Source organism: Mirounga leonina, unplaced genomic scaffold, assembly GCF_011800145.1.
Source record: "Mirounga leonina isolate KUSES-001 unplaced genomic scaffold, KU_Mleo_1.0 Mir_175, whole genome shotgun sequence".
NCBI lineage: Eukaryota > Metazoa > Chordata > Mammalia > Carnivora > Phocidae > Mirounga > Mirounga leonina.
In genome coordinates, this window is record NW_023270453.1 from 5,050,337 (window position 1) to 5,067,462 (window position 17,126).

The 17,126-nt window shown below is 36.6% G+C and overlaps 1 protein-coding gene across 4 annotated transcripts in view; it reads right to left on the minus strand.

Annotated features, from left to right (window-relative positions):
* Positions 1–652: 652 nt before the first annotated feature.
* STAM (signal transducing adaptor molecule) overlaps positions 653–17,126 on the minus strand; it is a 109,796-nt gene continuing 93,322 nt past the window's right edge. For all 4 annotated transcript variants that reach the window (XM_035021537.1, XM_035021536.1, XM_035021534.1 and 1 more), the window contains 2 exons: positions 16,488–16,663; positions 653–2,257 (listed from right to left, as the gene is read on the minus strand). In XM_035021537.1, coding sequence (XP_034877428.1) covers positions 2,032–2,257; positions 16,488–16,663 — 402 coding nt within the window. In that variant the 3' untranslated portion in view covers positions 653–2,031. The remainder of the gene's footprint in view (positions 2,258–16,487; positions 16,664–17,126) is intronic.

Genomic DNA, 17,126 nt, shown 5'->3' on the forward strand with positions numbered 1-17,126 from the left:
TTTTATACCAAATAAATGCAAAGCACAAACTAATACAGTATCAATTTTAAGTGCTCATCATTTAAACCTTTATAAGGCTAGTAATAGGTAAGAAAAAGGTATATGCATTGTAATAAGGGCAGCTTTTTTAAATCTCACCATTCATTGACTTTTATAGGTCAAAAAGCATTCTAGAGACTATATAATTGATGTTACAGCATGAAGGATATCAAGATAAACTGGGAAAATGATACATTTGCCATTGGTAAACAGAAATTTATCAAAAGACAAAGAGAAAAATACAACATGACTTGGCAAAAGTCTATCAGTTAAACTAGAATATTCAAATTGGAGTGAAAAAGATTATAATCTGTTTGACAATGTTTATCAAGAAACAACATATTAAAAATGTTTTTAGTGTAAAGTGTGAATTCAAGTTTTAAAATTACTGTTTTAAGGGAAACATACTCTAAACTCAGGATAACACAACACTAGGGTGACATAATGAAGTTGAAGACAATGCTGTAAATTTGAACCTATAACATTAGTCACCATTAAGATTACTTGCCACAGATGGAATCGTTTGTCAAAAAGGAAAGGAACGAGTTACCTGATTACAGTAGTCTTAGAAAATACAAATTAAATTTTCATTTATGGTGTGAAACATATTAAGTCAATTCATTTAATATAATGCTGAACTCAATTTTTCATTTGTTTAAATAGTATGAAATAGCAGTATAGCACAACTAGGGAAATGATAAATATTTAAGAAGATTAAAATGTCAGTGGAAAACATATTTCATGTAGATCAAAAGGAAAGCCTTCATTCAAAAACACTCCTGAACAGGAAGTCAAAATAATTCCATTAGAACTTTGAGAGGAGCCCCAAAAGTCCAGTTTGAAAGATAAGAATAAATATACAAACTCTTAAGCAAAACCAGAATATAGAATACTTTGAAACATCTACTTATATCCATTTTAATGAACAATTAAAGGATACAATTGTTAAAGACATATTTAAAAGACTAATAGTGGGAAAAGACAGATGAATCAAATTTTGTTTATATCCTAAATAATTACAAGAGACTTTGAAAATGTAGTGTAATTCACGTTTTCTTTCCAGTTTAAAAATTTCTATCCATTGCCTCTATCTTTGGTGTCACTGCCACCAATAAACACAGTATACAGCTTAGAAATCTAATTACTATCTTCAACTAGGAAAAAGTAAATCAACATTATTCCTTTAAAAATAAGATATAAAGAATGTGATCCTACTTAATTTTGTCTCATGGTCCCACAATATTCTGAAATATCATGCCGAAATGTAAAAGTTCAAAAGGGAACATCATCATTTGCTGTACGTGAACCAAAAATTTAGCTACTGTACGCTGGTATGATGACAGCGAGTAGTATGCAGAGGCTACAGAAAGATATAAAATACGTAAGTTTAGCTCACAATTAGTCAAGGGAAGGTTCAGTTTAATGTGAAACTGAAACATGGACAACATAATGCCTTCACGTAAATATGCTACAGCGTCGTTCTCTTGCAGTTTAAAGGGACAGTGTAATTATCTTGAATTTACACAAAACATTATGAGACATGGTAGTTGTTCATGATTAAAATAAAATAGCAATGTAAATTAATTTAACAGTGTTAAATATATTCACATGATCACCACTGTGATTCAAAATGGCCACCAATGAAGTTACACAGCAATATATGTACATAACATTTGCCACAACGGTTTTTTTGTAAGTTTGACTTTTGCAGACCCGGTAATTTCATGAGACAAATAATCTTGTATCAATTCTTTCATATTATGAAAGGAATTAAATGTTGTAAGTAGTTTCAATCCTCTAGGGGAGGGGAAGGGAGAACCTCTAAAAAGTCAGTGCAAATTGAAGAGAGTTCTACCTTCTTGAATATTTGAACCTGTAGACCAAGATAGATTCCTATAAGCTGAGGATAAACAAACCTTATGATATTAAAGAACCTCATAACATTGTCAGCGGCATCTAGCAGGTATTTGCCACAAAGAGGCATCCCAAGTCCTATAGCAGAGCCTTCTGAGAATACGGTTGCTGTGGCTGAGGTGGCTGTTGACTGCCTCCTGGCTGAGGCAGCGTTGATGATGTCAAATTATAGTTCGGCACCTGGGACATATTAGTTCCTGCATTCTGGTATATAGTGACATCAGCAGCAGCAGCAGCAGGAGGAGGACTATATACTGAAGCCTGGTTGGGGTATGTATTTCCTTGAACAGAACTGACCATTGTGCTGTGGAGGGGGCAAAAAACACTCAATTAGATCAATACTGACTTACATAGCCATTTAGAGATAAACAGGAAAGCTATTCATTAAACATTCGTTCATTCAATCCATCCCATAAATATTTATTAAATACATATAAGAGCCAAACATTTGCTAATTTAGGTACTGGGATATTATAAAGAAAGAAGGACAAAGAGTCCTTATCGTCAGGGAGCTTAAACTCTAGTAGGAGAATAAAGATATTAAATCTATAATGGGTCAAGTGGTAATAACTGGTATCAAGAAAAATAAAGCACAGTAGGAGGACCAACAGCACCTGGGACAAGAGATTCCAGTTTATGAACAGTGGTAGGGCAAGACCTCTCAGACAGGACAACATTTAAAAGACAGCTGAAAAACATGAGAAAGGGAGTCATATTGATTATCTGGGGTGGGGTGGGGGGAGTACATCAGGCAAAGAGGACAGCAAATACAGAAGCTTTTGCGGAGAGAAAATGCCAGGCATGTTCAAGGAGCAGAAAAGGAGCCATGATGGAGACAAGAATGAGCAAAGGGGAGAACAGCATAACATAAAGTGGCAGAATGAAGCGGGAGGAGAGCCTTAGAACATGTGGTGCCTTGTAGATCGTAACAAGGATTCTGGCTTATATTTGAGTGAGATGAAGATAACTGACTGGTTCGTTTTGGACAGACGACTGATGGCATTTGATTCAGGTTTTAACAGACTCACTTTGGGCCAATGATAGATACAAGGATACCTGAACGGAGGCTACTACAATTGTCCAGATGAGAGATGACAGGTAGCTAGAGCCATGGTAGACATGGTAAAGAGGAGAGGAAAGGGTCAGATTTTGAAGGCAGTGCCATCAAAATTTGCTAATGGAAAGTGGTCAAGATTGCCTGAAGTTTTAGAACTGAGTACCTGGCAGAGTGGCCATTCACTGAAAAGGAAGACTACAGATAAGGACTACAGTAGATTTGGGAGGGAGAATCAAAGTACAGTTGTAGACACATAAAGCGAGAGACCTAGGAGATTCACAAAAAGACAATGGACAGACCTGGAGTCCAAATGAGAGGTCCAACAGTGTTCAGAGTCATGGGCCTGAATGAGATCCCCTAGGGAGTGACTACGAACAGAGAAATAAGTAGTTCTTATTTAAACCCTAGACCTAGAAAAGAGGAAGATAAAGAGGCACTAGGCAAAGAAGACTGAGGAGTGGCAATAAGGTGGAAGAAAAACTAAGAGAGAATGGTCATGGTCAAGTGAAGACAGTATTTTGAAAAGGAAGTGACCATTGGATCTAACAGTACAGAAATCACTAGTCCTTGACAAGAGCAGTTCTAGTGACCAGGGGAGATGAAAGCTTAATAACCTTGTTTCTCTTATTTCCCTGAAAATAAAGCAGCATTTTAAGAGGCCTCTTGGGGTGCCTGGGTGGCTTAGTCGGTTAATCATTTTGATTTCGACTCAGGTCATGATCTCAGGGTTGTGAGAGTGAGCCCAGAGTCGGTCTCTGCAACTGGGCAAGGAGCCTGCTTAAGACTCTATCTCTCTCCCTCTGACCCCCCCAAAACTAAAAAAAATAATAATAATAAAATAAAAGGGGCCTTCTATCTACTCCCACCACATTTACTATCTGTACCACACCCACTGATAAGACTCTGCATTCCCTCCTGCTGAAACTGATCAAGGTCAGTGCTCCCATCCAAGGCACCACCTTCCACTGTGCATGGCTCCTATTCCACCAAAAACATTCCTTCAGAGTTGTTGCTCTCTGCTTCCTCTCTTCCTGTTCCCAACCTGCTATTTGAGTTTCTACTCTGTGTAAGACACTAGGTTAACTAAACAAAGAAAAATATTAAGAGCTTTAATATTGAGATTCCCCCCATACTTTTTATTAAAAATGTAAAACAATCTATACAATGGGCAATTGCCCCCAATTTTCAAAATACTGCCTATTTCTAAACTTTTCTCCAATTGCTACACTGTTTATAAATCAATCATTTGTAAATTCAATGCTCTTCTACTTTGCAAAAAAAAAAAAAAAAACCCAATTCATTATTATAAGTCATTTACTGCTACATTCCACCTACTAATGTAACCACTTAAGTAACGGTTTAAAAGCATTACCCATCATCATTCTATGTGTTGTGTTGTGAGATATAAAGTATAACAAGAAGTTGGATTTGATGCCATTACTTATATCAGTAAGAGTCACAATACTAGTATAATAAATACAATGTTGAGACCAAGTGTTTAGCTCTGGAGCCAAAATGCCTGGTTTTGTTATCTTACCTAAGTAGGACTTTAGTCCTCCCCTCCATGTCTCAGTTTCCTCTCTATAAAATGGGTGACAGTGTATGTACTTCACAGGTTATTAGAATAAAAGAGTTATAATACATGTAAAGCATACAGCACAGTGTCTGGTGCTTATTGAAACACCCCCTAAGTGTTAGCTGTTACTGCAGTCATTCCCATTTTGTACTGTATTTCCTATCTCATTTATAGTTCTGCCATCTACCTGAGGGCAAAACCCAGCAATTCACCCAATACTTCTCTTTCATATGACTGCTCTGCCCTAGCTCCCCACCTTTCACCCACATGTAATTATTCGTTAATCTCCTGAATAACTCTTTCCCCATCTCTTATCATTTTGTCCTGCAGTTGGACAATCATTTCTTGCCTAATATATACAATCTCCCGGCTTCTTACCTAGGACCTAAAAATTCATCTATACTACTGCCATTTAAAGCCCTTTAACAAGCTTTCCCAGGTAAGACCCAACCTCCTCAACATATCTAGGACCATTCATTATCCTTGCCAGTAACTCCAAGTGTATCTCCCCCCATCCCACTGAAGACTTTAATCCTTTAGTGACACCCCAAAATGTGCCATGTACTGTCACAACTCCTCAGTTTACTCAATTCCATGGGTACCAAGCCATTTCATACTACCAAGTCTTTGCTTATGATAGAAAATCTTTTTTTTTTCCTCCAGGCTAAGAATAACAAAGCTTGAGCATATTTTCTTGTAAATCTTCCCTGAATCACAAGGCTCCTAAAGCACCTTGCAAGTACCTCTATTTGTAATTTGTTATAATTACATATTTTTTTGTGTCTGTCTCTACTAACCAGTAAGCACCTTGAGGCTAAGAAACTCTAAATGGTCAACTAACGTTTGACCAGAGAACCAAGAATATTCAATGAAAAAAAAAAAAAGATAGCCTCTTCCATAAATGGTGTTGGGAGAACTAGATAACCACATGCAGAAAAATGAAATTGGACGTCTATCTTATATCATTCACAAAAACAAACCTGAAATGGATTAAAGACATTATTTAAGACCTGAAACTCCTAGAAGAAAACATGAAGAGCTCTTTGACATTGGTGTTGGCAGCAATTTCCTGGCTATGACAACAAAAGCACAAGCAACAAAAATAAAAATCAACAGTGGGAGTACATCAAACTAAGATGCATAGCAAAAGACACAGTCAACAAAATGAAAAGTCAATCTACAGAATGGGAGAAAATGTTTTTAAATCATATATCTACTAAAAGATTAATATTCAAAATATATAAAGAGCTCATATAACTCAACAGCAAAAAAACTAACAACCCAGTTAAAAAATGGACAGGGGAATTGAATATACAGGTTTCCAAAGAAGACATAAAATTATCAATAGGCACTCAAAAGTGCTCAATATTACTAATCATCAGGGAAATGGAAATGAAGAGCATAATGAGATATCACCTCACACCTGTTAAAGTGGCTGTGGGAAAAGAGAATCCTTGGGCAGTGTTGCTGGGAATGTAAACTGGTGTAGTCACTATGGAAAACAGTATGAAGGTCCCCCCCCCAAAATTAAAAATTGAACTACCATATGATCCAGCAGTCCTAATTCTGGATATATATTCAAAGGAACTGAAATCAGGACCTCGCAGATTATCTGCACTCTCATTTTCACTGCAGCATTACTCACAATAGCCAAGATATGGAAACAACCTAAGTGTTTGTCATTGGATGAATGGATAAAGATGTGGGGTACACACACACACACACACACACAATGGAAATATCAACCACAGAAAGAAGGAAATCTTGTCATTTGTGACAACTTGGATGAGACATAAGGACATTGTGCTAAGTAAAATAAGTAAGATAGATACAGAAAGACAAATACCATATGATCTCACTTATATGTGGAATCCAAAAAAGTCAAACTCAGACAGAGGAGAGGGGTAGTTAGCAGGGCTTGGGAGTTGCTGAAGATGGGGAAATACTGAACAAAGGGTACATACTTTCAGTTATAAGATGAACAAGTCTGGGGACCTAATATATTGCATGGTGGTTCTAACTAATAATATTGTATCATACACATGAATGCTGCTAAGAGTAAATCTTAAATGTTCTCACCACAAAAAAAGAAATGGTAACTAAATGAGGGGATGGAGGTGGTAGTTAATACTATGGAGTGGTAATCATTTTATAACATATAGATGTATCAAATCAACAAGATGTACACCTTAAACTTACACAATGTTTTATGTCAATCATATCTTAATAAAGCTGAAAAAATTCTAAATCATACTCTGGCAGAGACGAAATGTTCAGTAAACATCTGTTTAATAGAAGTAAACTGAAATAAGAGAAAAGTACATAGCTTTGGTCACCTTAGTACTATCACTGCCATCATCGCTACAGGAAGGTTTAGGAAACTGCATTAGTACCATGTTACCAAATTATCAGTAAGATCGTCCTAGGGTGACAGAAGTCTGGACAAGTGATGACCCTAGAACCAAAATTACATATAAAAGAATAAGAAATTGCCTTCTAGGTATGAACTAAGGGACACTTAAAAACCTGCCTACCAAAAATAGAAGAAAAAATAATTCCTCATTGACTAGAATTTGTAATTACAAAGCTCAAGTCAAATCTGCAGTACACCTCTATCAAGTGTACTTCCAACCCCAATTCTTGCTCCTCCGAATTTCGTTTTCCTACATTTACTTTGTCATCAATTTCCTCATTTAAACACACAAAACACATTTTTTATATATTTATAAATATGTTATACATACGTGTGTGTATGTATGTGTGTATATTCTTTTTAAAAACTTCCTCAAAGCCTTTGTGAAGGCTTTGCAAGGAATTAAAAAATATATCTCATTGGCCTAATATAGCACTTGAAATTCCCACCAACACTTAAACATTTATTTATCAAATATTTACTGAGTTTCCAGCAGGTGTAAAACTCTATGCTACATAGTGTGCATACAAAGGTGAAAGAGACTTAGCTCCAGCTCTCAATATATAATAGTTCAGTGGGAATATAAACAATTAAAAAAGCAACAAGACAGTACACGCTGTACTGGGGTCCTGTGACAGCAACAGAAGAGGAACAGTGTTGGGAGAGGCGGGAAGGCAAAAGAGGCACTCTGGGAAAGATGAAGGCCAGCCAAGAATAAGAACTACAGAATAAAGAGGAATTTGCCAGGTACAGAGGGCTAAATATTTCCAGGAAATGTTCTACTAGGCACCTCTAAAAGGCACCTATTGAAATGTGCCTGTGTTTCTTGAGAGCGGACACTGATAGCTACAGTCTATCAGTGGAATCAGGCCTCGGAATACAGAGCAGGACCTGCATCTGGGATTTCACATGCTCACTGCTGAAGCAGACAGAGCAACCCACAGCAACAAAGCAACACGATGCTACAGTGCTATAGCATTACACAGTTTAAGCACCTACCAACGGATTATCTCCAAGGACAATTTCTCAAGACCCTGACCAAAAAATGGTTCAGAAGCAAGCTCTATTAACAAGGGTGTTAGAGCAGTATGTGACACAGTAACAACAGACTAGCTGGGAGACAGACAGCATTTCTGGCTAATAGTAAAGTATCTACATTAACTCATGCACATTCTCAACAATACCCACCTACTTTGTATCTAGTTTTCTAAAAAGCATGTTATTCCTTACCAATTTGCTTATTTTCCATGTAAGGGTATTCATTTTCATCCAATTTCAACTTAAAAAAAACAAAAGTCCTAGAAGAGAAAGAGCTATAACTAACATTTTTTTTTCCCCATGCTATATAACCCAGTAGGAAATGCCTGTCTTTTGATGTCTTAATAGGCCTCCCCATTACCCTTCCTCTTAAGGTCACTTAGGAATACTAAATGTGATCACAAAATGATGTGTAAAAATCCCCAAGCACCCCAGTGTGACTCTTCTGAGGATGGACAATACAACAGTGATGGTAGGAGAGCGGCATTCCTGGGCAACTTCAACACTGATGCAAAGGTTTCTACAAACTGTGCCTGTGCCACCAAGAAACTTCTGTTATGAGTCAGAATATCATGACTTTTAGAATGACACACTGCTGAATTCTTAATGCCTATATTTATTCACTTCAAAAGAAAAGACTTCAGTTTAAATTCTCACTGAAGCAGAAGAAACACTTACATAATTATACATTTATCATACATAATCACCTAACTATGACTGGAGGCATTATAAGTAAATAGCCAAAACACTGGTCTGTCATTTCATATTCAGCTGCCGGACGCATGAACTACAGAAGCATATGACTTCTCGTATCTTTCCTTTCAAACGGTTTATCTTGCTGTAATATACTAAATTCTGACACAGGGCAAAAAGAAGGAAATATCTGTCTTAGGAGACATCCCAGAACTGTAAATTCTAGAACAATAATGATAAAAACATTTAGATTTTATATGAAATTTGTGGAGGATAAATTATAGTTACCAAATTTAAGTTTCATTAAAGTCCTTCAAATATCATCATATACTCAAATAAAAACAAAACCAAATTATGGGTTGGGTTCAAGATGGCAGTACAGGAAGACCCTACAGTCACTCCAATCCATGAATGTAACAAATACACAACTACATATGAAATAATTTATTCTTAAAAAGACCAGAAAACTGGACAAACAGAAGCTCTGCAACAAAGGACAAAAACCACTGAGACAGACAGGAGAGGCAGAGACACCATCTGGACAAAAAACCCCATCCCAGGCACTGTGATCCACAATTGGGAGAGATCTCAAATATACATACATTTTCCCTGAGGAGAGATCTAACCTTTAGATTCCACATGAAGGGAGCCCCCAAAATGTTGGGCTTTGAAAACTAATGGCAATTATATCCAGGAAAACCACAGACTGTAGGGAACAAAGAAACTCGTTCTTAAAGAGCTAGCCATGCAGACTCACTCAAAATCCAGCACTACAACACCAATTTGAGAAGGGCCTACACCATATGTAAACAAGAACCACTTAATAATCTTGAAGTACCTACCAGTGAGGCAGGAAACTGTTGGGACTTTCTTCAGGGACAGAAACACTGGTAGGAGCCATATTAGTGACCTCACCCTACCTTGCTAATGTGTGCCATTCTGGAACTATCCTTTTAACCTGCTAGAGCCAGTAGTCAAGTCCAGTGGAGAACTCTGCCCACACCCACAGCACGACCATGAGGAACAATCAGGTGAGGGCAAAAGCCCTGCCTACTATCCTGACACAGCACATCTGCGAGACACAGCCCAATCAGGCACTAGCCCCACCCACTCCCACACCATAGACTGGGCCCTGACACAGCAGACACGCATACACAATCCACATAGGGGACACCCTGTAAGCACCTAGCTCTGCTCAGACGGGATTGTGCTTCTGTGCTCTACATGAAATTTTCCTACACAAGGCCACTCCTTCAAGACAGAGAGAAGTAGTTAATTTACCTAATACAAAGAAAAAAACACGGGAGTCAGGCAAAACGAAGAAACAGAGGAATTATGTTCCAATGAAAGAACAAGAAAAAATATGAGAAAAAGACATTAATGAAACAGCAATAAGCAAACTGACAGAGTTCAAAGTAATGGTCATAAAGAAGCTCATCACACTCAGGAGAAGAATGGATGAACACAGTGATATCTTCAACAAACAGAAAATATAAGAAAGTATCCAACAAAAGTTACAGAACTGAAAAATACAATAACTGAACTGAAAAATATACTGGGCAGGTACAACAGCAGCCTGGATGAATCCAAAGTTGTAATACAAAGCAATGAGAACTCATCCAGAAGGAAGAGAAAAAAGAATAAAACCAAATGAATACCTTGAGTAAAATATCAAGCAGAATAGCATTCCCATTATAGGATCCCAGAAGGAGAAGACAGACAGAAAACACCAAAAAACTTATCTGAAGAAACAATAGTTGAAAACTTCCCTAATTTGAAGAATGAAATGAACACGCAGGTCCAGGAAGCTCTGAGAGTTCCCAAGAAGATGAACCCAAAAGATACACACCAGGACATGTTATAATTAAAATGGTGAAAGTTAAAGATAAAGAGAAAATCCTAAAGCAAAAAAAGAAAAACAACTTATTCATACAAGAGAAACCCCATGAGGCTATCAGCAGATTTTTCAGCAGAAACTACAGACAGAAGACAGTATTCATAGTGCTAATAGAAAAAAAACTCCAACCAAGAATTCTTGACCAAGCAAGATTATCATTCAGAATTGAAGGAGAATAAAAGTTTTTCAGATAAGCAAAAGCTAAAGGAATTCATCACCACTAAACCTGGTTTTACAAGAAATGTTAAAGGGATGACTTTAACCTAAAAAGAAATGGCACTAATTAATAACAAGAAAACATACAAAAATAAAAATCTCATTGGAAAAGGTAAATATATAGTAAAGGTATATCAATCAAGTATGAAGATTAAAACACAAAAACAGTAAAATTAACTAAAACTGCAATAATTAGTTAAGGGACATATAAAATAAAAAATGCAAAATGATGCACCAAAAATATAAAAAACGGGAGTAGAGGGAAAAATGTAAAGTTTTGAAATGTGTTCAAATTTAAGTTGCTATCAAGTCAAAACAAAGTTATATGCACAGCAAGTTATATGTGAACCTCATGGTAACCACAAAGCAAAAACTTATAGTAAATATACAAAAGAAAATGAGAAGAAAAATCTAAACATACACTAAAGAAAGCCATCAAGCCACAAGAGAGGAGAGAAAGAAAAGGAACGGAGAGGAACTATGAAAATAGCCAGAAAACAACTAACAAAATGGCAGGTAATATATCAATAATTACTTTAAATGTAAATGGACTAAACTCTCTAATCAAAAAAGATGGAATAGATAAAAAACATGACCCATCTATATGCAGCCTACAAAAGACTTACTTCAAAGTAAGGACAGAAACAGACTGAAAGGGAAGGGCTAGAGAAAGATATTCCATGCAAATGGAAACAAAAAGAAAGCTGAAATAGCTATACTCACATTAGACAAAATACGCATTAGAAGACTATAACTAAACTGAGCCTGGGTGGCTCCGTCCATTAAGCATCTGTCTTCATCACAGGTCATGATCTCAGGGATTGAGCCCCATGTCAGGCTCTCTGCTCAGGAGGGAGTCTGCTTCTCCCTCTCCCTCTGCATCCCCCACACTTGTACTCTCTCAAATAAATAAATAAAACCTTTTTTTAAAAAAAGACTATAATAATAGACACAGGGCTTTACATAATGATATAAAGGTCGATCCAAAAGAAAACACAACATTTATAAATATACATGCATCCAACATAGGAGCAATAATATATATAAAGTAAATATTAACAGACCTAAAGAGAGGAATGGACAGTAATACAGTAACAGTAGGGGACTTTAACATCCTACTTATATCAATGGGTAGATCATCCCAACAGAAAGTCAATAAAAAAACATCAGCCTTAACCAACACATTAGACCAGATGTACTTAATAGATAATTACAGAACACACCATCCAAAAGGAACAGAATACACATTCTTCTCAAATGCATATGGAACATATTCTAGGACAGATCACATGTTAGACTACAAAACAAGTCTCAATAAATTCAAGAAAACTGAAATCACATCAAGCATCTTCTCTGAGAAGAAAACTGGAAAAACTACAAATAGATGAGATTAAACAATATGCTACTAAACATCACTAAATCAATAAAGAAATCAAAAAAGAATCAAAAAATACCTAGAGACAAATGAACAGAAATATCTATGGGATGCTGCAAATGTGGTTTAAAGACAGAAGATCAAAGCAATACAGGCCTACCTCAAGATACAAGAAAATCTCAAACAATCTAATCTTCCATATAAAGGAGTTGGAAAAAGAAGAGCAAATGAAACACAAAGTCAAGAAAAGGAAGGAAATAATAAAGATCAGAGCAGAAATAAATGAAATAGGCACATTAAAAAAAAAGTCAATGAAACTAAGAGCTGGTTCTTTGAAAAGATAAAGAAACTCAAACCTTAGCTAGACAAACCAAGAGAGAAAGAGAAAGCTCTAATAAAATCAGAAATGAAAAAAGTTTTTTTTTTTTTAAAGATTTTATTTATTTATTTGAGAGAGAGAGAATGAGAGAGAGAGCAGATGAGAGGGGGGAGGGTCAGAGGGAGAAGCAGACTCCCTGCCGAGCAGGGAGCCCGATGTGGGACTCGATCCCGGGACTCTGGGATCATGACCTGAGCCGAAGGCAGCCGCTCAACCAACTGAGCCACCCAGGCGCCCTGAAAAAAGTTTTAACTGACACCACAAAAATACAAAGGATGAAGAGCAATGACTACAAACATATGCCAACAAACTGGGAAACCTAGAAAAAAATGGAAGAGTTACTAGAAACAATCTTCTATGACTGAATCACAGAGAAATAGAAAATCTGAATAGACAGATTACTAGTAGTATGATTGAGTCAGCCATCAAAAACCTCTCAACAAACAAAAGTCCAGGACCAAACACCCTCACACTGGTGAATTCTACCATTCAAAGAAGATTTAATACCTATCCTTCTCAAACTCTTCCAAAAAACTGAAGAGGAGGGAATACTTCCAAAACGATTTTTTGAAGCCAGCCTTATCCTGATATCAAAACCAGATAAGGAACCCACCCCCCCCACACACACAGGTAATTACAAGCCTATCATTGATGAACATTGATGCAAAATTCCTCAACAAAATATTAGCAAACCAAATTCAACAATACATTAAAAGGATCATACACTATGACATCAAGTGGGATTTATTCCAGGGATGCAAGAATGCCTCAATATCCACAAATCAAACAACATGATATACCACATTAACAAAACTAATAAAAATCATGATCATTTCAGGGGCGCCTGGGTGGTTCAGTCAGTTAAGGGTCTGACTCCTGATTTCGGCTCAGGTCATGATCTCAGGATCCTGGGATTCAACCCCGTGTCAGGCTCAATGCTGGGTATGGAGCTTGCTTAAGATTCTGTTGCTCCCTCTGCCCCTCCCATCATCCTCCACTCCTTCACAAATAAACAAACAAATAAATAAATAAAAATTTAAAAATCCCATCATTTCAACAGATGCAGAAAAAGCATTTGATGAAATACAACATTCACTTATGATGAAAACTCAATAAATAGGTACAGAGGGACCATTACTGGACATAAGAAAACACATAATGACACAGCCACAGCTAACATTATACTCAATGGTAAAAGAAAGCTTTTCTGGGGCGCCTGGGTGGCTCAGTTGGTTAAGCGACTGTCTTCAGCTCAGGTCATGATCCTGGAGTCCCGGGATCGAGTCCCGCATCGGGCTCCCTGCTCGGCAGGGGGTCTGCTTCTCCCTCTGACCCTCTTCCCGCTCGTGCTCTCTGTCTCTCATTCTCTCTCTCTCAAATAAATAAATAAAATCTTTAAAAAAAAAAAAAAAAAAAAAAGAAAGCTTTTCTTTTAAGATCATGAACAAGACAATGATGCCCACTCTGGCCACTTTTATTCAGATACTATTGGACGTCCTAGCCACAGCAATTAGGCCAAGAAATAAAAAGAAAGCGGGAAGAGGAAGGGAGAAGAGTAGAGAGGAGAGGGGAGGAGAAGAGAAGAGAAAAGGAGAATGCATCCAAACTGAAAAGGAAGTAAAACTGTCACTATTTGTAGATGACAGGATACTATATGCAGATAAGCCAAAAGACACCACCAAAAATTTGTTAGAATACATGAATCCAGTAGTCAAAGGATACTTGACAAAGATATTATAAACACACAAAATCAAAATACAGAATTGTGGCATTCTTATATACTAATAATGACTTATTAGGAAGAGAAACTAAGAAAATAATCCCACTTACAGCTGCATCAAAAAAAATAAAACACCTAGAAATAAACTTCACCAAGGAGGTGAAAGACTTGTACATTAAAAACTATAAGACACTGATGAAAGAAACTGAAGAAGACACAAATAAATGGAAGGATATTCTGTGCTCATGGATTAGAAGAATTAATGTTAAGTCTCCATACTACCCAAAGCAATCTATAGATTCATTATAATCTCTATTGAAATTCCAAGGGCATTTTTTACAGAACTAGAGCAAATAGTTCTAAAATTTGTATGGAACCAAAAAAGATCCTGTATAGCCAAAGCAGTTTTGAGAAAGAACAACAAAGCTGGAGGTATCATGCTCCCTGATTTAAAACTATACTACAAAGCTACAGTAATCAAAACAGTACAGTATCAGTATAAAAATAGACACACAGATCAGTGGGACGTCACTGAGAGCTCAGAATTACACCTACACACATATGGACAATTAACTTACAACAAAGAAGCCAAGAACATACAATGTAGAAAGGACAGCATCTTCAGTAAATGGTGTTTGCAATACTGGACAGCCAAATGCAAAAGAATGAAACTGGACTACTAGCTTACACCATACACAAAAATTAATTCAAAATGGATTAAAGACTTGAATATAAAAACCTGATACCATAAATTTCCTAGAAGAAAACACAGGTGGTAATAAGCTCTTTGGCATCAGTCTTAGCAATATCTCTGTGGATCTGACTCCAAAGGCAAGAGAAACAAAAAAATGAATGAATGAATGGGATTACATCAAAATAAGCTTCTCCTGCACAGCGGAAGAAACCATCATCAAAATGAAAAGGCAACGTACTGAAAGGGAGAAGGTTTTTGCAACTCATATATCTGAGAGGGGATTAATATGCAAAATATATAAAGAATTCATGTAACTCAACAATAAGAAACCAAACAATCCAATTTAAAAGTGGGAAGATAATATGAATAAACATTTTTCCAAAGAAGACCTAAAGATGGCCAAGAGGCACAGGAAAGATGTTCAACATCAGTAATTATCATGGAAATGCAAATCAAAATCACAATGAGATATCACCTTACACCAATTAGAATGGGTATTATCAAAAAGAAAAGAAATAACAAGTGTTGATGAGGCAGTACAAAAAAAGGAATCATCATATACTGTTGGTGGGAATGTAAAGTGGTGCAGCCAACAGTATGGAGATTCCTCAAAAAATTAAGAATAGAACAACTATATGAGCCAGCTGTTCATCTTCTGGGTATTTATCTGAAGAATACAAAAATATAATGATTTGAAAAGATATATCCACCCTTATGTTCAATGCAGGATTATTTACAATAGCCAAGAAATGGAAATAACCAAAATGTCCACTGATGTATTAATCGATAAAGAAGATGGGGTGTGTGTGTGTGTGTGTGTGTATAGTAGTATATGTAGTGTATATATACTACTCAGGCATAAAAAAAATGAAATCTTACCATCTGAGACAGCATGCATGGAACTTAAAAGTATTGTCATTGCAAGTGAAATAAGTCAGACAGAGAAAGACAAATACATGATTTCACTCATATGTGGAATCTAAAAAAAAAAAAAACCCAACCACCACCACACCAAACTCCTACAGAGAACAGATTGGAAGTTACCAGAAGGGAAGAGGGTGTGGGGGTGGGTGGAATGGCTGAAGGAGGTCAACTGAATAGTAATAGATGTAACTAGACTTTATAGTGTATACAGATAAAGAATTAAAATGTACATGTGAAACTTACATAATTTCACCTTGATAAAAAGAAAAATGATAGGAAATTTTAAAAATACAGAACCAAGACTTGAATAGAGCAGTTCAATGAGTCAGTAAGACAGAAGACTAGCTTGCTGGCTAGTAATGCAATAATGCAGGGGTTCATGTAGAATCCACTCATCACCACACACAGGGCTGACCATCTGGTATTAGTGATGGCATCTATCCTAGGTTTTTCTTATGTAGCTCTTATGGTTACAGGTGATTGGAGGCATTTAAGAGTTACAACAGCACTAACTCCAAACAACAGTAAAACAATAGTCAAAACTCAAATTACTTAGGGTAAGAAGCCTGAGTCTGCTGACTGGGAAGGGCTGGGTTTACAGATGGTGGAACTGCTCCTTGGCTGAGAGAAGACAGCTGCTCTGGGGGAAGACTGTAGCTCTGGAGATGGCTCATCTGTGCACTCCCTGCAACCAGGTAAGCACCACTTTGGGGAGGCCCTGGATAGACCTAGAACAGTTCATGATTAAAAATAAATAAATAAATAATACATTTTCTAAGATTTTAAAAGGTATGCCAAAATTTCTTTGTAAAGGCATTCAATTACAAAGCGAACAATGTAATCTCTGAAATCTTTTTGAAAGTTACTTCTTCTGATAGGCATTTAAAAAAATACTTTTCAGTGAAGTGAGCTTCTGATGATTTTTGTTCTTAGGTAAACATGAGCTAAACTCGTGTTTATCTCATACAGAAGCAGTAAAGGAACTTACCTTGAAACTTTATACTAATATCATCTCTCTTTCCATACCGATATTTTAAGTACTCTCCTAAAAGGAATCCCAAAAAATGTTTAAGAAGTGCCTTTGAATTCACTGTTTCATGTCAATAGACTGCATTTACTTATAGATACAATTTGTATTTCCTATATTACAGTTCAGTGAACACAAAGCAAGCTAACTTTCAAAAGCAGGGG